The sequence below is a fragment of the Amaranthus tricolor genome, chromosome 4 (assembly GCF_026212465.1).
Source record: "Amaranthus tricolor cultivar Red isolate AtriRed21 chromosome 4, ASM2621246v1, whole genome shotgun sequence".
Classification (NCBI taxonomy): Eukaryota; Viridiplantae; Streptophyta; class Magnoliopsida; order Caryophyllales; family Amaranthaceae; genus Amaranthus; species Amaranthus tricolor.
In genome coordinates this window covers 32,640,347-32,662,515 of record NC_080050.1, presented here as the reverse complement: position 1 = coordinate 32,662,515, position 22,169 = coordinate 32,640,347, and the positions used below count along the sequence as shown (strand labels likewise).

The 22,169-nt window shown below is 30.5% G+C and overlaps 2 protein-coding genes and 1 non-coding gene across 3 annotated transcripts; all 3 read right to left on the bottom strand.

Moving 5' to 3' along the window:
* Window positions 1-838: 838 nt before the first annotated feature.
* On the bottom strand, window positions 839-7,038 carry LOC130810458 (catalase-2). The gene is made up of 8 exons (XM_057676530.1): window positions 6,848-7,038; window positions 6,643-6,739; window positions 4,489-4,766; window positions 2,731-3,507; window positions 2,546-2,635; window positions 1,880-1,947; window positions 1,667-1,760; window positions 839-1,173 (listed from the first exon to the last, which is right to left on the bottom strand). The coding sequence occupies exons 1-8, from the start codon at window positions 6,860-6,862 to the stop codon at window positions 1,114-1,116; spliced, it is 1,479 nt and encodes a 492-aa protein (XP_057532513.1). The 5' UTR covers window positions 6,863-7,038; the 3' UTR covers window positions 839-1,113.
* Window positions 5,969-6,072, bottom strand: LOC130811960 (U6 spliceosomal RNA). Its single transcript, XR_009041570.1, has one exon. It is a non-coding gene; the product is annotated as a U6 spliceosomal RNA (small nuclear RNA).
* Window positions 7,039-18,882: 11,844 nt separating the features above from the next.
* LOC130810453 (protein NUCLEAR FUSION DEFECTIVE 4-like) lies at window positions 18,883-21,529 on the bottom strand. Its single transcript, XM_057676525.1, has 3 exons — window positions 21,028-21,529; window positions 19,576-20,375; window positions 18,883-19,445 (listed from the first exon to the last, which is right to left on the bottom strand). The coding sequence occupies exons 1-3, from the start codon at window positions 21,361-21,363 to the stop codon at window positions 18,983-18,985; spliced, it is 1,599 nt and encodes a 532-aa protein (XP_057532508.1). The 5' UTR covers window positions 21,364-21,529; the 3' UTR covers window positions 18,883-18,982.
* Between the last annotated feature and the right edge of the window lie 640 nt (window positions 21,530-22,169).

Here is a 22,169-nt window from a genome sequence, read left to right as displayed (position 1 = left end):
ATTAAACCTTTTATCACTATAATAAAAATTAGTATAGGACATACACTTCTATATTGGTGGTAGGGCTCGGACAACGATTTTAATTAATGCTTACAATATGGGCACAATTTTAAGTAGGCCACTGCCCACACATTGTATGTCAAATGAATTTTTCGATAAATAATAATTTATAAAATGTTAAAATATGTATGGACGATAATAATTATCTTTAAAATTTAGTCGGCTTGGTTGTCATATTCACTGTTTACTTTTATTAATCAAAAAAATTAATAGAAAATAAATTATACATCACACCTTAAACAATTACTACTTATCTTTTGCTTTTATTTTTGCTACTAAAAATATATATGTAGTAAAGAAAAATATTACTTTTAATAGCAAATTTAAAAAGACAATAAAAGTACATAAATAAAAAGAACATAATTAGTAATTTAAAATGCGGACACACTAAATAATGATTTGAACTATCCACTAAAGTACTTTATTCCCTTCAAATCAAAATAACCTAACCTTATTTTTTAATATTAGGTAAAATTTTACATAAATTTTTAATATTTAATAATATTTTCCATTATGTTTTGACTCGAGTCTATAGCAAGTAGTATTTTAACCCAATATTATAGAAAAAACTAAAATTAGGTTTTAAGAAAAAAAGTTTCTAGAAGTAAGCTACGATAAGAATAGAATAATTTAGATCCAATTTTTGGTAGTTAAGTGAGAATTAAACGCATAAATTTTTATCCTAAAAAGTGGTACTTAATCTCAAACTAAAACAAGACTGGATTCTCATGATCCAAATCCAGTTACGCCCTTGCTTATGGACAATAGAATATAGGCGTTTATGTTCAATAACCAATTTGATTATTTATTATATAAACTTTAATAGGAAACAAAATGAGATTACAGAATACATGCTTTAATAGTGCTGCAAGTCTGTAACACAAACAACGGCAACTTAAAACTTACGTATGTTCTATACTCCACAACCACAAACAAACAGCATTTTTTGGTGTTTTTTATGCATGAAGTAACTTAGATATTACTAGTTTTAGTATAGTTGTCCTCATCTTCATCCCCAATGATGCATTCATGCATCGAGATTCTCGATCATCTTCACATGGTTGGCCTCACATTCAGTCTACTTGCTATCTTCATACCCAAAGACTTGTCGGCCTGTAGTATCACGAAAAACAGATATCAATGGGAGAAAAAAAAAAAACCAATATCGGTTGGCGAATTGCTTCACTTGAACAAAAGTTGATCATGGGTAGGGTGATTAGGACAAACACGAATCATCCCACCTAAGATCCAAGTATCAGCGTGGACATAATATCAGCGTAGACAAAAATTTTCCAAAATCGACAAAATAAGCCCAAACGAACACAGACGAGCATCTGAGCTTAAACTTGGTCATGGGTAGGCAGGTTGACCCAAAAAAAAAACGTTGGCTTGTTGTGCCTTGGAATCACATTGGCCACAATATTAGGGCGATAGGTTCTTCCAATCTTGATAAAATAAGGCGAGGCAAGCATAACAAAGATCAAAATGAAGAAATTGGTATAGGTAACAAGCTCAAAAATTAGCTAAACTGGATAGGCTTTTAAATGAGCAGGGTTTTTGCTAGCTTGAACTTTCAGTAAACAAATGAAAATACATGAGAACTTACTTGAGACCAGTAAGAAACCCAAATGCTGCGAATTTCATGGGTGACACGAGGATCAGATAGAGCATCAACCACTCGGCAAATAAATCTCTCTTGCCTGAAAATCACCGGGAGACGGGATATATGAGCACCATAAATCATACTAAAACGAAAAGAATACGCAAAATGTATGAAATAAAAGTCAACACAATCAGTAAGTGCAGTCAAAGAACCGACCTTGCTGGGTCCATTGATCTGTATCTTTCTCCTGGCTGCTTGAAGTTGTTTTCCTTTGCAATGACTTGCTGGAAAAATGTAGCATGACAAAGTCGATCAATTTTCATTAACTTAATACTATCACCTCCCAATCAAAATCAAGTTTATCGAATTCATACGAAGTAAAGTAATCACTAGTCGAATATTTCCCCATTGTAGAATAATACCCAGCACGTTTTCTGTTCCAGGATACTCAAAAACAATGGTCACCTTGTATACAACAACACTCTGAAATTGTATCTCCTTCTATTTCGAGTGTTCACAACTTACAATGTTCTTTACACCCTCTTGTTCTATAATTATGTTTCACACGTGAATTCTCCTTGTATTATTCGTTCAGTGATTGGTGAACTCTAACATGAATCTCAACTTCAGCATCCAAGAAGAGCCATCCAAAAGATAATTAATGAGAAAAAAAAAGGTTAATCTCTATGTTCCTGTGCAGTGCTTCACTTTCCCTCTCATCAATCTATTTATTATGTTTTTTGTCCAGTATTCCACAAAGTTAACTAAATACAATTGATCTACTCAAGAAATAAAAATATAAAAAAGGAAAGAACCCGCAGACACATAGCCTAAAACAATGAATGGACCATCCAAAACAAATAGAAGATAAAAAAGACTAACCTTTTCACGCCTTCCATTCAAGACGTTTGAAGGAATGGGATATCTCTCAGCGTGACGAACAGGATCATATCTCGATGGGAAATAATCAATCTAAGAAATATCATGATAAAGTAAGACCGAGAGGTACAAACACTGAAGTATCTAAAATTTGCACGAAAACATAAGATCGAACACACAACATATACCTCCTCATCTCTGTGCATAAAGTTCATGAAACCATCGTAGTGGTTGTTGTGGTGAGAACACTTGGGGGCATTAACGGGAAGTTGCAGATAGTTGGGACCAAGACGGTGTCTTTGTGTATCTGAGTATGAGAAAATCCTAGTCTGAAGCAGCTTGTCATCTGAGTAGTGGATCCCAGGAACAACAATAGATGGGCAAAAGGCCAGCTGCTCATTTTCAGCGAAAAAGTTGTCAATGTTCTTGTTCAAGACTAGACGTCCCACAGGAATCAGCGGCAAAATGTCTTCAGGCCATGTCTTTGTAACATCTAATGGGTCAAAGTCAAATTTATCTTCATCAGCTGGGTCTATTATCTGAATGTAGAATTTCCATTCAGGATAGTTTCCGGCTGCAATTGATTCATAAAGGTCCTGAGTAGCATGGCTGTGGTTAGCTCCTCCGACTTTGACGCAGTCTTCCTCCAACAAGGACTTTACTCCGCATGTTGGCTTCCAGTGGAACTTCACATAGTGGACCTTTCCAGCCTTGTTAACCAAAGTATATGTGTTAACACCAGAGCCATCCATGTGCCTGTAGTCTTGAGGGACACCAATATCATCAAAGAGGAAAGTGAACATGTGCAAACTCTCAGGATGATGAGAGAAGAAATCCATGATCCTCCAATTCTCTTGGATGTGGGATTTAGGATTGGGCTTGAGGGAGTGCACCATATCGGGGAATTTCATTCCATCACGGATAAAAAATACGGGGAAGTTGTTCCCCACCAGATCAAAGTTCCCCTGCAATCAATAAAAATAAAGCTAAATATAGTAAGCTATTGAATAAAATGCTAGACAAATGGTTTGGTTTCAAAACTCTGTAACACACAGTGAATTGTACGCCATTAGACAAAACATGCATGAATGTGCAAGCATTATGAGGTGTTAACATCTAGTCAAGGTCAGTGTGGCTCAAGCTCACCAAGTTGTAACACAATAGCCAAAGGTGTGCACTTGGGTATAAGTTTTGGGTTCGGGTTGGCACGTGTTAAAACTGAGTCTTTTCTCACATGAGCAACCGGGTAAGTGAGACATGAATGCTGCGATAGATGAGTGGACATACGTTAAAAGATAAAACTAGGAATGAGAACATAATGAAGGGGTTAAAAGTTGCAAAAATAAAAGATAAGATGAATGAAAATTAACTTCATTAGTTTGGGCATGTGCGATGAAAGTCGAAAACAACTTCAATAAGAAAAATGAAATGTTTGAACTAGAGGAATGTCAACGAAGACTTCAATGAGTAATACGAGACATTAAAAGATTTCGGCCTAGGAGTTCATAATACAAGAGATATTATGGTGTGAAGGAGGAGAATATATGTGGACTCCACTAGAATCAGATTATTGGTTTATGTAGCCGATTTTTTAATATGAGATTAAGGTCTTAGTGTTGTTGTTGTCAGGGCCTAGTATGGTCTGCTTTTACACTTTTAACAATAGCTCTGGTCTATTATAACTGAAAGAATAGAATTTAACATCATGGTCGATCGCCCATTCTACTTGCTCTTGCAGGCAATATTTTTTAAAAAACCGACGCATTGCCTGATCTAACATAATCATATGCTTAAAATCATAGAAACAAAATTGTAAAAAACATTTGAGCATAACATTTAACACTTAACACATCAACACCAGTATTAAATCCAAGAACAAAACCATATCAACAATTGGAAATGTAACACACTACAGGGCATAAAAATGGTACGGATCTGGAACCCACCTCTCTGGTGTAGAACTTGATAGCAAAACCACGAGGGTCCCTGAGAGTTTCAGGACTTCCACGTTCATGAATAACAGTGGAGAAACGAACAATGATGGGTGTCTGAACACCGGGAGCCCTCAGGAAATCAGCACATGTTAGGTGAGATACATCATGAGTAACTTCAAAAAATCCCTTTGCACTGGCTCCCCTGGCATGAACAACACGTTCTGGGATACGCTCTCGATCAAAGTTGGCAAGCTTTTCCACCAGATGATAATCCTCCAACAGAATGGGGCCTGTACAGAAATGTGTTATTGAGTGAACAATGGAATAAGCAAATGGACCAAGCAGGAATGGCTGATAGTGGTCTTACTATATATAAATCTTGACTATGTTGCGCTTAGAGGAGAAGGGTGGGCGGGGGGGGGGGGGGGGGGGGGTGGGGGGGGGGTGGTTTAGAGTTTCATGGTCTAGGTCGTAAACCTGAATAGCTAATGTAGCTAGCTATTTCTTGGTAGATATTCATAGTCACATAAACTACATAAAGGTATCCCGAAGTTTCCATTTAATTTTGATTCTTGTCAACGTTCCCAAGTCCTATCTCATTGTGCATCTATTACTATATTAACCACTAAGCGAAAATTCTTTTTTGTTTTTGCAGTTAGCTGAAATCACATTTCGAAACCAAAAATACCAAAGAAGTAATAGTTAAGAAGTAAAGCCACTTAAGTAGGAGATCTATAGGCTTTTGGGGCTAAAAGCACCCTTGCACACCAAAAATCATAACTAAGATGATAAGGTTTGGTTTTTTATTTTTTATTTTTTTGTTTAACATGCACCAATCTCCACAATATTTCAAACCAAAAGACAATAAAGGGTTATCCAACACTAAGAATGCTGGTGCCGAGAAACCTAATGTAAGGATTTCACATTGGCTTATACCAACGAACATATATGCAAGTACTTAGGCACGTAATCGAAAAAGATGCCCCATAACACGTTATGAACCTTGTATACCAAAACATTACGGAAATGCAATTTGAAACACTGGCGGTAGAACTTTGATTATGGTTATACTAAGTTCTACTTTTGAAATATAAGATTTTTGGTTTATGATTAGTGTTGTGGTGATATTTCTTATGATCAGTATTTGGACAAACCTTATGGTTCTATCTTAGCTTCTTCTATTGGATCAAATTTCATTTTTTGATTTCTAAAACACTAAACTAACATTTCTCGTTTTTCATTTCATATCTCACATCAAATTGAATTTCTTTTTGTGTAACATTGCGTATAACTAACTTCTAAAGTTATCTACAAACAACTCCTATTCATCATCAAGACCTCTTTAGGATTAGCCATGTCTTGCAATATTTGCTATTACAGCTTATTTCAGTAATCAGCAAATAAGAAAAAGCGTTGACTTTATAAGTCAGGGCTACCAATAATGTAACTACATATGAAAAGTTAGTCAAATTAACTCTCTTCTCACCAACTAAAAGGTCTCCCATTTTTTACTCCATTTAGGAGTATCATCCTTGCATAGGGGTATTCTAATTTTCTCAATATCTTTCCAATCTTATCGGATGTCTCCGATGCCACATGTCCCCCTTTTCCAATACTTACTCTAAGTCAATACTTTCTCCGTCCAATTTCTCGATTTGCATCATTTATATTCTTAGAAAAAAAAACCCACCATTTCTTTTAATCATCAGTATATTTTGACTCTCTTTTAATAATTCCATCACCCAGTTTTTTTTTTTTTTTTTTTTTCTAAATTGATCACCAAATATCTATTTTTTTCTACAAAATTCACTTTTAGTTTGATGCTAAATCAAAGGGACCGACGCGTATTACTTTACCAGGTTCCTAAATCCTGATAACTCATTGCAAATCTTCAATAATTCCTATACATAAATCTGTCGCTTTGATATCCGAGTGCAAAAGAGACTGAGAGACTGTATGGTGATAGGGATTTACATATGATTCCGAGTTTCCTACCAAATACTCGTTTAAATCAGCTCAAAACATCAAATCATCATCAACTAATTTGAATTAAAAAATTAAGCAGAAAATCCATACTACAATTTGAAGATTAAACATTTACCCAAATCGAAAATTACATCAAATAATTTAAAAAAATAAAAATAAAATAAAACAAAAATTATATACCTCTGGTGCCCACAGTCATAGAAGAGTTGTTGTTCCATACAGGTGCACCAGAATTGGTGGTAAAGTATGGAGAATTGTTTGCACTTGATGGACGAAACTACACCAATAACCAACATCAAAATCAATATCAAAAACCCAGAAAAAAAAAATCAATTAAAAACCAATTAAGAATCAATTTAGGAATCAAATGGTGCGAAGAATCAACCTTGTAAGGATCCATGGTGAGATAAAGGAGAAATTGCTAATGTCAAGGACAAGAAAGAAGAAGGTTTTATTTAGAGATAAAGATGAAGAGGAAATGTGGCCAGCACAATTACGCAAATTTTGATGGCGAAAATGGTTTGTATATTTAAAATGTGTGACGTATAGTCAGTGCTGGATAATTTTTTGTAGTTCTAAAAATTATTTTAATTTTATGGATTATAATCAAGAATACACATTAAATATATAATTTTTTATTTTTATAGCTAGCTTAAATTTTAATGAAAATGTTATAAATACAAATAATCTAATGTAAACAAGTGGATTAAATGAGAATTAAATCTATAAAATTTTCTATAAAAGGTAATACTTTATCTCTAATATAGAATAATTTTAATTAAGGATAATACTGATACAAAGATATATTACAAATAAGAATAATTGAGTCCTTTGAAATTGTAGGTTTCGGGGGAATTCTTATATCTTTAGACCGCTTTAATATCGATATTATAAGTATTAAATAAATGTTATTAAAAATAATGTTACATTGATAACTTATAAATAAATTATATAATTCATCCTCAATATTTTTAAATACTAAAAACATTATCTTAAATTTAATTTTTTTGAAGCCTCTACTAAATATGTGTATATTATTACGACAAGTTAGCTCATAACTTGTCATTGAAGATTAATGTCACAATAGAATAGCTTCAATTACACCCAAAATAATTAAAATAATTTAAAAGATAACTCTCTATACTGCTCTCAACAAATTTGAAAGTAATATTATCTAAAGTAAAAAGACCGTCTTATATATTGTGACATAGATCTATATAATTAAATAGTTTAAAATTCAAAATTAAACATTTTGATATTTAAAGCTGATATATTAATTAATTTAATTGGGCTATTTAATTTAAAGTTATCACATGATGAGATTATCTTAAATGAGAATTTGTATTTAATTTCGAGGTTTAAATATTTTTTTCTTGATTTTCTAGTATCCCTTGATCAGATTTAGAATTGCTTAATTTATTTAGGTCATGTTCTCTCTATATTATTAGATAACAATATTTAGTAAAAACATATGTTTGCGTTGTTCATTGTAAAGAAAAAAATGGCGTGATTAAAAATAAGGTGATGTTAGGATGTAAAATTATTATTTGATGGATTTTTTAATTATTGATAGGAGTATTTGATAATAATCAGAAAATTGGATATCAAATATATTCAGTAAAATCTAGTTGTCTTAATTATGTAACTTTTCTAAAAGTGTGTTAGTGATAGGTTGTGAAAATATAATTTAAAAATGCCTATAGCAACATTTTTTTTGCTTTTGATTGATTTTACTGTAAATTAATATTCTAAAAATTATAAGGTGTCGATCACAAAATTAAATAAGAGCTAATTAAATAGCCAATGAATGTAAATTTAGTCAATATTTTCAGCTGATTAAACAAAGCAACAACGAACAATTATTTGCCAAGAACCTTGTAACGGAAGTATCTTACCTCATTTATAAAAACCATAGCTTTGTTAATCTGGAGTATTATTATATGATAATACGTGTTATGTATTTGCTTGTAATTATACCATTATGTCATACAATTTTTGTATGTATAAAGAAATCATAATTTATAAAAAATAAGCAACTTTAATAAATAAAAATAAAAATTGCACTATAGAATAATTTTGTGCTTCTCTATCCAAAATTTGGATTTTCACTAAAATAAAATTAGAGCCACTTATGGTTAGAAGTAATAACTAACAATAACCATTAAAGTGGTGAATATAGTGTGAAAGCTTCAATATTCCGATGAGATAATTTAAGATGGACCCTTCCTTTGCTGTCACTGTCAGTTTAGCCACACACTGCCTTCTGCATCAACATGATCCAACGTGTCAAACTTTGTTCTAAAATTAAAAATCGTCATTGTGAAATTAATTAAAATTTAACACAACTACTTAAATCAGATGGTTTCTTTCTAATATGCATTTTATATACGGGCTAAATTAAAGAGCCCAACTAAAGTAAAATATAAGCATACCAACTTTTGATTTTGAGGTCGTCTATAGGGTCTACCCTAAGCAAGGGTTATAAGGGCCTATGCCTAAGGCCTACAGAAAAACAGCGTCTTTCCTGAAAGACCGTCTTTATAAAACACGGTTTTCCAGGCCCACGCCCAACAATTAAAAAAAAAAGAAAAAAACCTAAAAACTGACACGCGCGTTTAACCTTATTTGGAGTTAGTGTTACAGCCTATTGAAGTTGGTGCTATAACCTATTAAAGTTAGTATTATAACTTGTTAAAGTTGGTATTTGAAGTTGGTGTTATAACCTATTAAAGTTGGTATTTGGAGTTGTTATTAGAACCTATTTGGAGTTAGACCAATTTTAATAGGTTATAATACCAACTTCAATAGATTATAACACCAACTTCAAATAGAGTTACACAGCGCGCATTTTTTTTGTCGTTGTTTTTTTAGTTATAATGAGCCAGCCCATTTGAGACGATCTCACGTAAGAATTTGTGACAGAAGAATTATACATATTTTGTCCTTATATGCATCGAACTTGAAATCTTTTGTAATTAAGGTGTACATTTAACCACCAAACTAAAGTGCTATTAATGATAAATAGAGTTCTTTTATGCATTTGTATGTATTCCTTTGGAGTTGTAATAGCTCAATAAAAATATTTGATTGATTGGTAATGAATTTCTAAAAGACCTTACTTAAGATATTAAACACTCGTTTCGTTCCTTATTGATAATCTACTTAGGATGTATTGAGTTAGTGTGTAACGTTTTTTTGGAAAAATGAAATTCCATTGCACCAAAATAAAACAGATACATCATAATTAGGCATCTTACATCATAATTAGGCATCTCAACCATATTATTTCTTTTGCTCCAGGCTCTTAAAATCTCATCGCCGGTTCGGATCGTCTGACTCAGATAAGGTTTGTTACAACACTAGTTGCTTCTGTCATTAATTACCTTGTATTGTCTTCCTCCAACCTGTGCCCTACATGTTGCAAATTTGGGCATGTTTCAACTTCCAAGAGACACATTCAAGTTGGATATTTGGGCTGGGCCAAATCAGACTAATATATTGGGCTCATTCAATTTACCTCACTAATAGATGTTGGGCCTTTCAAGTGCTTTATAGAGAAAATTTGAAATATATAAGAGAAAAAAAAGTAATAAACTAAGTTTTAAACTTATTCTAAAAGTAAACGTAAAATTCTCAAACCTGAGATTTGGGGCTGTTCGCACTGCGAACAGGTCAAAAAAGACAAAATAGTTGTTCGCAGTTAGTAACTACGAACAACTATTTTGACCTGTTTTTGTGCAGCATGCTGTTCGCAGTTACTAACTACGAACATGTCAAAACAGGTCAAATAGCTGTTTACAGTTATTATGTGCGAACAACTATTTATTCTGTTTTGACCTGTTCGCAGTTAGTAACTGCAAACAACCCCAAACCTCGAATTTGGGAATTTCACGCTTACTTTTGGAATAAGTTTAAAACTTAGTTTATTTTGTTAATTTTTTATTTTTTCTCTTATGTGTTTCAAATTTTCCTTTATAGATGATACATCTCATGAAAATAAATTTTCATTATGACATTGTTTCATTTAAGAGTTTGTGATATCTTAATTAACGACATAATTGATACAAACTATGAATTAAGGTATAAATTCGTTAAATCATGTACACTTCTTATTTATGTAATGTTACATGACATTTCCTTACCAAAGGGTCAATCGAAAACAATACTACCTCCATTCTACTGAAAATGTCTCATTTACTTTTTCACGTTATCCAATGCACTTATTCAATGCTTAATATCTCATATTATGCATAACGAAATTTTATAAAAAGTGGATATTAATAATCTTTGCATTGAGATGAATCAGACAAGATCTCGCTTGACTATGTTTTTATTTATAATTTAAGAATAAAATACAAATTAAGAGTAATAAGTGAATAGCATCAAAAAATAAAAAAGACATTTTCAGTGAAATGAAGGGTGTATCTTTTTGATAGTTTTATCATTAAAAGGATAAATCGTAACATGTCATCCTCTCCTTTAAAATATACACCATTCTAAATGGTAGCCATGCTGGCATTAAAATAATGCGATATTATTGTATTGATATTAATTAGTTGTGAGAAGCATCACCATCTTTATCTAACATAGTATTCCATATGGACACATATCATATCCAAGAATATCAAATCTCCATCAATAAGCATATTAATTTCTCGAATAAAAATTTCAAATAATGATGAACAAATGTCAACAAAAAAAAATCCACATTTTCACATACAAACGGCAGGTAGCCTGGTACATGATAGTGAACCACCATATAACCCTACACAACACAGTACACACTCTACTGCTTTGCTCAGTGCTCAATAATAAGGCAATAAAACTGTAAAGTTTACTCAAAAATACCTTTTTGTCTTGAGCAAAGTGATATTGCGTTGAAAATAATCCCCATTAACATGCTCACACCCTTAGCTACCCAACATACACAATTTTTATCAATTTTTTGGTTTTAAGTTTATTGGTCATTAAAAAACTAAAAAAATATTTAAGTCGATTAAAAAGATGACTTTTAAATTAAATTTTTTTTTTAATTTATTTTTAGCTTGTTAATTCACTTTTTACTGATAAATAATTAATTGTCAATAGTTATTTGCCCGACATTTATTTTATATAAGTTTTTAACTTTACAATTTTAGGTCTAAATTAACCATTGTGTGGAAACTCCAAGAGCCTAGGATACCGAGATAGTGGGCATTTTCTTTTGTTTTCCCCACAAACATGTCCATTAGTTGCTCAAATCGAGAACATTATTTCAACGTCTAAGTTTTTTAAAGGAGAAACATTAACTTACTACCACTAAATAAAGTGAGTAATGTTGTCTATCTTTGACTGTTAAATCTATTTTCACATCCTCTTATATTACAAATTTACAATATAAATAGACAATATCTTTTCTATCTTTCGGCTACAATTATATAGCTTAAATTTTTATTGAAGTTATGTTTTTAATATATAGTTTTAGAGAAAAGATAGGATGTTATTACTAATGATGTAAAACGTAAGAGAATTGAAATAAAATACATAATATATTATAGTTTATGTCTATTTAAGTTATAACCACAATTATAGTTTAATAATAATAAAGATGTTGTTTCTGGTTGACCCTTGATTGCAAATATCAATTGCAATTTCATATAATAAAGATCTAACACAAACAATTTAATGATTTATTTAATGATTAACCATTCAGATCAATGTAGTCATGTGATTTCAGACACAAGTCATGCTCATACGACATCTGAGTGTGATGCAACTGTTGTATTACGTAACCAAAGATCAATCAAGAGTATGAAAAATGAAATATCCATTGAACCAACTTAAAATGTAATTTTAACCCACCTTTAGATATGAGCAATATCAATTAAGTAAATTTTTAAATTTTTGCAATCCAACAGATACAAGACAACGTAACCTTACTTTCAAGTAATCCAAGATAACAATATATATAATTTTGATTTAACTTGACTGTCATTTTCTATGTTTTGTGCTATACAATCAAAATATTAATATAATTTTTAGTCAATAATCTGAATCATTAACTAACCAGACCCGAACCTATATTCATCTGTTTGATTACTTTCACACTAACCGATTATTATAATCTAAAATCAAGAAATGTAAATATTTTACTCCATCACTAACAAACATAGAAAAAGAATATTATAGGAGGAAAAAGTTAATTAATGAATAATTAGCCAATTACTAGCCACTCACATTGACCCAAAAAGCTAAAATCCACTCTTTATATACCACCTTAATTTGGCACTTGCCTTCTTCAGATCCTATCCAGTATTCACACCTAAGAAGAAAAAAAAACTTGTACATATCTTAGTTAGTACCTCTCTTTTTGTTGCATCACAAAAGTTCATTCTTCTCCCTTGCTAAAAATCTAAATATAGCATAGGAGAACACATGAACTTTTGTCTTCTTATCTTACTTAAAATGATCAAAGGAGCAAATCAACATATGCATCAATGCTTCAACTGCCGGAGCACGGCAACGGCTATGGCAATGGAGAAGATGGTTTGTCGGAAAAGGGTGTATTGTAAATAGAAGAGATAAATGAAGGCATTTTGTTAAATAATGTCCAAATATTTATAAACTACTACTTTATCAAGAAGGTTTTGTAACTGCGCTCTCCCAAATTTCTAGCCCTATGTTAAGAGCAAAATTGGGAGAGCGCTATTGTTGCATCCTGGGGAATTGAGGGTAGCGGTCCGATTTTTAATTTTATTATAGATTTTTCTCTTTTGTTGTTATTTTATTGGGTTTTTTCTAGTTGAAAAAAAAATTTATTTTGCTTTATTTTCATTTTAAATATGAGATTTTAGATGAAAATATAGCAAAAATAAATACATAGGAGACAATATGTAGTTGGTGGAGCATGGGGATGTAAGAGATGCATTCCAAGTAGCTAGCTTTACTGTTTTGGTACCTTTTACAAAAATATAGAAAGAAATTTCTTTTGTATGCTACTAGGAATGCATTACTTACACCTTATTCACCAATATTAGTATAATTGTTGTAATTTTATGGTGTTTTACTGAAATGGTATTGTTTGTTATGTTTCTTGTTCACTTCTTTCATTGTCGTTTCTAATGCTCACTTCTTTTTTTAATGTTGTTTAAAATATAACAATTAATAATATGATTAAAGCAATGAACAACATATTTTAGATTCGTTATTCTCTAGTAGTAGTATAGTAATAATATACTTACTAATAATAATAACTACCATAATTTATTTAGGAGCGTTTTGGATAATAAAAATCTTTTAATATTATTTTGACTTTCAGTTCAAATTTAATATATATATATATATATATATATATATATATATATATATATATATATATATATATATATATATATATATATATATATATATATATATATATATATTGTAACACCCCAGAATTTCCGACCCCTTAACGAAATCAAAACCGTAAGAAACGAATTTAGATAAACGTTAAATATTAACTTTAAAAAGGTGAGTGGAAATTTCTGCGGCATCTCTTTTAAAAATCGAACATGTGGTAGAACAATTAGCACAATAAAACATTAAACTAATCTAAGACATCATTGCCTTTAAAACATTAAACTATATATATATATGTATATATATATATATATATGTATATATATATATATATATATATATATATATATATATATATATATATATATGTATATATATATATATGTATATATATATATATGTATATATATATATATGTATATATATATATATATATATATATATATATATATATATATATATATATATATATATATATATATGTATATATATATGTATATATATATATATATATGTATATATATATATGTGTATATATATATATATATATATATATATGTCTATATATATATGTATATGTATATATATATATATATGTATATATATATATATATATATATGTATATATATATATATATGTATATATATATATATGTATATATATATATATATGTATATATATATATATATATATGTATATATATATATATATGTATATATATATATATGTATATATATATATATATATGTATATATATATATATATATATATATATATATATATATATATATATATATATATATATATATATATATATATATATATATATATATATATATATATATATATATATATATATTGTAACGGTCCGGTTTAAGTGACCCAGAAATCCATATGAAAATACAAATTTCGGTTCACTCTTTGGACTCCAGAGAAGACTTTTCTCTAGAACCGTCAACGTTTCGTCGATAAAGAAATATAGATAAAACAGAAAGCAGTACCAGCGTGAAAGTTAATAAGTTAGCGGAAGCTCTAATGTACAACTCGAGAGCCTAAAGGCCTCTAAACAAACTAATTGAAATAAGCGGAAGCGAAAAGAAAACTACATTATCTCCTGTTACTTAAGTACAGAGTTTCTTTCTACTCATAATCTAATACAAAAAGATAATAGCATAGTCTTGATGATTACGGGTTATAAGTCGAGACCTCACTCCAGACCCCACCTACAATCAACCTACTAGTCGTATGACAACACACAGTTGGTTCCAAAGAAACAAACCAATACACGTCAGAGACTTCATACAAATATCAATCAGGTTGAGTACAAGCAAAATGTTCATCCTAGCATGCATAGGCTCTAATACACTTATTATTAATTAATCCCAACTTGTAACGTTGCCCGTCCCGTTCGGGTCGTTCAAGTATAAACCATTCATTATTAGATAATTCCAACTTGTAACATTGCTCGTCCTGTTCGGGTCGTTCAAGTATAAATCCAAATCTTTTTGTAGGAATACACTTGGGAGAGCTAATCCCAAGGCAACCACCGACCTAAGACGTTGCCCATCCTGTTCGGATCGTCAAAGGCTAAAGTATGCATACCCCCATGGTGACCGTAATGATCCAAAACTAGCATGGGAACAATAATTATAATAATCCAAACCAATACGTTAACCCCTTTGGGTAACATAATACATAAATTCTCAATTTCCAATTAATTTCTTTCAAATTATTTGAGATGTCTAATCCTTATGTGAATTACCATGCCTCGATAGAAATGAAACAACACTACTTGCACAACCACATAAACAGTATGGTCTAAGCGTGTACCTTTAAGTGCTGCAAACAACAATGTTCAAGCACGACCAAAATTTCGCCCTCTTAATGAATCGAGGTCCTAAATAACACACACAAAACGATCACGTATTAGGACGTGTTTACACATTTAATCCACTCCATACTCTAAAATATCACTAAGACTTGATAATTATTAATTGTTTACATCCAATTCTCAATGGTTCCAAATTTTAAATTCTGACCAGAAACTTTAAGGGTCATTTCGGACAGATTATAAAATTCAAATGAAAAATCCGACTTCGCCATTGCGTTCGGAACACGTCAATTACCTTGGGTACCAAATTTCATACTTTCTAACATCCATTTACTATTTTTAATTATTTTAAGCGTTTAATGAGTTTTTAACGCAACGGTGCATAAAACAATGGAAAACAACTAACGTTTCCGGGTCGGCACCTTTAACGAGGCAGAACAGTTGCTGCCCGAATACATATACATATATATTTTTTTTAATTCATTATTATTATTATTTTATATATACATATCAACCCTTTTTCTTTTAAATCTCATGACAAAAATAATTCTAGCAAGGTCACATCCACAAAATCTTTCAAGAGACTTGAAATTTCATAAATTATGATAACTAAATTAAATACTTAATTCTCTTAACAAATTAAATTTTGTAGAGAATTACAAAACCAAATCACCCTTTTAAATCAAGACACATATATATAATTATAACACAATCCTTCAAACAAATCAAATTTTGCTAAAGGATTATTAAACCCTTGGATGACTACATTACTTGATTCATACCATCTAAATTTCTACTAACAAATTGAAACTTAGTTAGAGAAATTTAAACCATAAAAGAAATTTATTTAAATATCAACATAAACTCAATTCTTATAACAAATTTAAACATTGTTAAAAAATATAAATCAAGAAACATAACTTAATCCTTTTAACAAAATTAAGGTTTATTAAAGGATTGTTAAAGAAAATTACATAAAAATATACTCAATCCTTCTCAAAGTCATAAGATATCATCATACATAAAATATAATTCATCTTAGAAAACCTTGTATATAAAATCTATAACTAGCAATTCAATTAAACTTACCCCTTTGATCAAAAGATTGAACGGAAAAACAAGAGAACAATTTTTTTTTTCTTTGGAAATGCCGAACCAAAAGAGCACAAAGGAGAGAATTTTTTTCTGATTTTCTTTGTTCACTTAGGAGCTTAGAAGGGTGAAGAATTCAAATGGAGTTCACAAGGATTAATAGGCAATTAAGGAATGAGCTTAATGTGCCATAATACACACTTATGAGAGGAGTTACAAGACTCCTCTCATTCCTTCACACAACCGGCCACCCTTCCCCTCCCCTAGCCTTTTATTTTTTTTTTCAATTAATTAATTAATTATATAATTGTCTATTTTTTTTTGTTAAAACAGAAAAGAAATATTACGCGATAACAACGTATGCGATAAAACGCGTAACCGTTAAATTAAACTTACTTTGTTTCTTATAATTAACCATGTAAAATAATATAATTCAATATTACTTATTTATTTTATTTTGTTATACTTTATTTTATTATATTTTATTTATTTTTAAACCCAATAAATTACGGTGTGTTATATATATATATATATATATATATATATATATATATATATATATATATATATATATATATATATATATATATATATATATATATATATATATATATATATATATTAAAATTCTTTTTAAAATCACCACTTAACACACCACAATCATAGGCAAAATCATCCAAATTACCAAGCAATTCGTTGTACATACCAAGCTTAATATTACAACAAAAATAATATGCCTTAAACCTTAAAATTCATACTTATACAACCTACTACTATTTGCAATCAAATACATCACAATTTCAATATGTCTTAAACTTCAAAATACGTACTTATACATGCACATTATTATAGTTTTTCTATCATCATATAAATCCATCAATTAGTCAAATTACCAACATTCCAAGTGAGATTCACATAACTAGTTCAAAAAAGAGAAATTCGTTGTACAACCCATGATTTAATCCACACAACAAAAACAATTCATAAAAACAGAACCCATGATTTAATCCATAACAAAAACAAACTTAGAATTACAAACTTAGATTCACATGACATAAACAAACTTTGAATTACAAACTTAGATTCACATAACCAAAACAATGCATAAAAGCAAAACCCATAATTTAATGCATAACAAAAATAAACTTAGATTCACATGACACAAACAAACTTAGATTGTTTACAAAACTTAGAATTACAAATTTATATTCACATAACAAAAACAATCCATAAAAGCACATCACATAACACAAACAAACTTAGAATTACAAACTTACGTTCACATAACAAAACAATCCGTAAAAGCACAACCCATGATTTAATCCAAAACAAATTCATACTTATACACAAAAACAAACTTATACACAACTTATGTTCAAAGGTTGAAGCTTGAATAAACCCTAAAATACCATGAAACTTGAAAAACTAAAAGGTTAAAGAAATTATACCTTAAATTGTTTAAAAAGCACTCATATTGTATGCTTCTAAGAATAGCTTCACATACCTTGCATCAAAAAATGAAGACAACAATAAATACCATTACAATCAAAAAACATAAGTGAGATTCACATAACTAGCATACAAAAACTAAGCCCTAAAGCACCATGAAACTTGAAAAACTAAAAAAACGAAGAAGAACAACAACAATTTTCGGGGGTTTTAAAGAAGAAATTATACCTTAATAAAACAATGCCCTAAACAATTGCGTGGGTTTTGAAGAAGAAGAACAACAACAATTTTCGTGGGTTTTGAAGAAGTTAAAGGTTGAAGAAGAAGAAGAAGAAGAAGAGGAAGAACAATAAATTTTCATGGGTTGAAGAAGATGAAGAGAGAAATGAGCAAATGTCAATGTAAGGGGCGTTTTGAAAACAAATAATATATTTTCGTGGGTTTTGAATGTGCTGTAAATAAAGGCGGGATTTTATCCAAAAAAAAAAAGATAAGAGTATATGTTGCGGTTCTCCGAGACCCGCAGCATATACCCTGTTTTTTTTTGCCTAATTTTTCTACTACTTTTATGCTGCATTTTTGTAAAACCGCAGCATATAAGATTTTTCCACTAGTTGAAAATTAATGTATCAAATTGAGAGCGACAAATAAATATATATCATACAACTTTCAATCTGAAAATTCAATTTTAATCATTCTTAATTTGATATTTCTTATTAACACAAATAAGTTGTTGAAACACTTCAAAGTATTACTAATTTCAACTAATGTACAATAGTATAGTAGATAATATAATCACTCAAACATATTGTTTACATCAATTAACTTCATAATTTCTCATAAAGATGTTTATAAATGCACCTAGTGCGCCTAACAACAATCAGACTTAGTACAATAGCTACACAAATAACCAAACACAAAATAGCACATGTTTGAGAATAACATACACTGCCCATACAAGTGAGCGAATCTTCTTCATTTCTAAGTTGCATTTTAGCTTGTTCCTCGGCATTGTAGTCGTATATTCGACTTGCCAATCCACTCGAGAAAACGAAAGAACCAATAGGCGTTGCAAGTGTAACGAGATTATACAAAGCACCAAAGCTTTTCAACCCAAACATCTCCGAAACTGCTGCTGGTAAAATCGCCCAATGTGCTCCATAACCAAGAGAAGTTAGCACTGTTAATGTATAAATCGATGCAGGCCATCCCATCGTGTAGTATAGTAGCCCGATTCCTAGGATGAATTGTACAATGGCCAATGCCACAAGCCTAGGATACGCGTAGTGTCTGATAACGTTTGCAAAAGTGTTATCGCATTAGTTAAACTAATAAAACAATTACGATTCACTTCAGTTCAATTCAGTTCAGTTCAACAATGAGTATAACCACAAGCCTAAATGTAAAACAAGGGTCTTACCTAACCACTAGCTCAGAGAAGTATCCACCAACAACGCGACCAAGAAAGTTGCAGATGCTAATGATCGAGACAAAGATTCGAGTGTTGGAATACCCGAGAGATTCACATATTTGGCCCATATTATCAATAATGGTAATACCACAACCAGAACCCAAGATAAGAGAAACAAACATAAGCCAAAACTCTGTTGTCAATAATGTTTCCTTAAAGGTGTGATTTTCTCCTAGTTTTGGAACTCTTTTCCTCCTCTCTTCATCACTCATGATGGGTTCGGTTTCTTCATATGTATATTTTCTTGATTCGGGTATCAAGGTTTCTTCGATAGGATCGTGCACTTGTGAAGAAAACGTCAACGTAATAGGCACAATCAATGGGAGAAGCAAGATTATGAGCAAGATTATAGAGCACAATATGCTCAAAGATGGGATCATATGGTCTTCAAGAAGTAATGAACCCATCAAATAAGCAGCCAAAATAAGGCAAATTCCATAGACAAAAGAGAAGCTTAACTTATCAGAAGGCCTCTTTTGTCGATTTTCATCGACAAATCTAATAGCAAACATTAGGGTAAGAACAACAATTGAGGGACAAACTGCTATTGTTAAGATGAGTGAAGCGCGATTGGTAGCACTAAAGATGTGATACGTTTGGCTTAAAATTGCTCCGCTTAACCCAGAAAATCCTTTCAAAATCCCAACAATCGAGCCACGATTATCAGGAAAGTTCAGCACACATGAGACTAAGGCAGCTGTGTTATAATAAGTTTCACCATTGTTTCCTACAAATATTGCAATGCAAAGCTGCAAAAATTGGCAATAATGTGCTTGTTAACATTCACAATTGGAGAAAGAACATGTCTTTCAACATAATTATAACTTCTAAGAACCAAAGCTTGCAAAATGAGATTACTTTTTGTAATTTCCATATAACCACTTGGTCTGTTGGGATAGTTTATTTCACATCGATGAATTAAAAATAGCATGCATATTTTGTACGTCATTGAAGCCCTTCCTATCATTGCCATATGGTTTATCTTCTTGACTTAAAAAGTGTGCACCTTATGTTCCTCCAATAATTTGTAGGTATTGACAATAAGTCCAGCTAAACTTAACAATCTAAATCAATTTGCTACATTTTTATCTTTAATCATCTAGGGTTTGATTCAAAATGGACAATATCATACCAATGCGGACTGCGGTTGAAAACATTCCTTTCTAAGTTCTTACGTACCCTTCAATAGGGATTTGATTATGACCAACTAAAGGACTATTGATTGCAAATTATCCATAATTACATAAATGAAAAGTGCAAAAAAAATTCAATGAGACATTTCATTGTATCCATTATAATTTAGTTTTGAAAAATCGAAAAACTTGTATTGTATTGACATGAAAGTCAACAATGAAAAGAAACAAAATTCAGATATAAAATTGAAAAAAGTCAACAACTTACCACCCATAAAGGTAAACTAGTCCATTTATTGGAGATAATGAGCCATAAAAATCCATACCCAAAAAAATTCTGCAAAACCCCAACTAATAAAACACCCCAAAATGGCAAAATCTCAGACAAAGCACCAGCAGCAAATCCAATACAATCTCCCAAGTTTTTAACCACACCCAAATAAGAAATTTGCTTCTGATTATATCCCATAGTACCCTTAATTATTGGGGATATGCTTCCAAATAAATACCCAACTCCTGCTACTGATTGTACCCACATTGAAGCCACAAATACAAGCCATCTGTTATTGAAAAATGCCCTTAATCTCTCTGTATTAGTCACCATTTTTTGGTACCCTAATAAAAGTTTAAAAAGTAGATATTTTTCATGAATCCATCTTCTTAGTAGAATTTTTCCATGTAGTGTTGTAATGAGCTTTGCTTATGCATATTATATTAATATTAATTAATTATTAGAGGATCTTTAGAATTGATTTCTTCAAAGGATTAAAAATTATAATTTATTTTCCATGTGATGCACGCACATGTTAGTGAGCTGTTGTGCTAGATATTTTACTACTTTTACTTTTTTTTTAAAGCTATAGTTGTATGCATAATACATAGTGTAGAAATGAGTTCGATTGATGTGATAACGAGAGTGATAAAATTACCAAAACGCATAGTTATCAATCGAAACTATAAGATATTCCTTAATACTGTTTCTAACGTCTTTTTTACATTTTTACGATGCAGGAAATTTCAATTCATTGTTTTTTGAAAATCTTTATAACATGGAAACAGCGGTGGAGCAAAAATTGACAAATTTTACAAAGGTCCTGTGAAATTTTAAAATTCATCATATTTTTTTAATAATTTTATATTTTTAAACACTAAGTGATAATTTTTTACACTATAATTGTATGTGATATTTTTTTTAACAAAGTACAACTATAAAAAAATAACAAGAGATATGTAGTATATGTATGTGAGTCCATCATAAGGGTATTTTATTTCAACGAGAAGAAGCTCCTACATTCAAAACCGACGTTGTGATCGATATGTACAACACGAATCTAGAAAATTTGAAATTAATAAGTGAAAAAATAAAAAAAATTAACAAAATAATTGATAAATCAAAGAAAAGCAGAGAAA

Coding starts and splice junctions, on each gene's coding strand:
- LOC130810453 (XM_057676525.1), bottom strand. CDS start 21,363: ATGGTGACTAATACAGAGAGATTAAGGGCATTTTTCAATAACAGATGG. Junction 20,376..21,027: donor CTAGTTTACCTTTATGGGTG/GTAAGTTGTTGA, acceptor CAATTTTTGCAG/CTTTGCATTGCAATATTTGT. Junction 19,446..19,575: donor TTCTCTGAGCTAGTGGTTAG/GTAAGACCCTTG, acceptor AAACGTTATCAG/ACACTACGCGTATCCTAGGC.
- LOC130810458 (XM_057676530.1), bottom strand. Junction 4,767..6,642: donor TATGACTGTGGGCACCAGAG/GTATATAATTTT, acceptor ATTTCTGTACAG/GCCCCATTCTGTTGGAGGAT. Junction 2,636..2,730: donor TTATGCACAGAGATGAGGAG/GTATATGTTGTG, acceptor GATATTTCTTAG/ATTGATTATTTCCCATCGAG.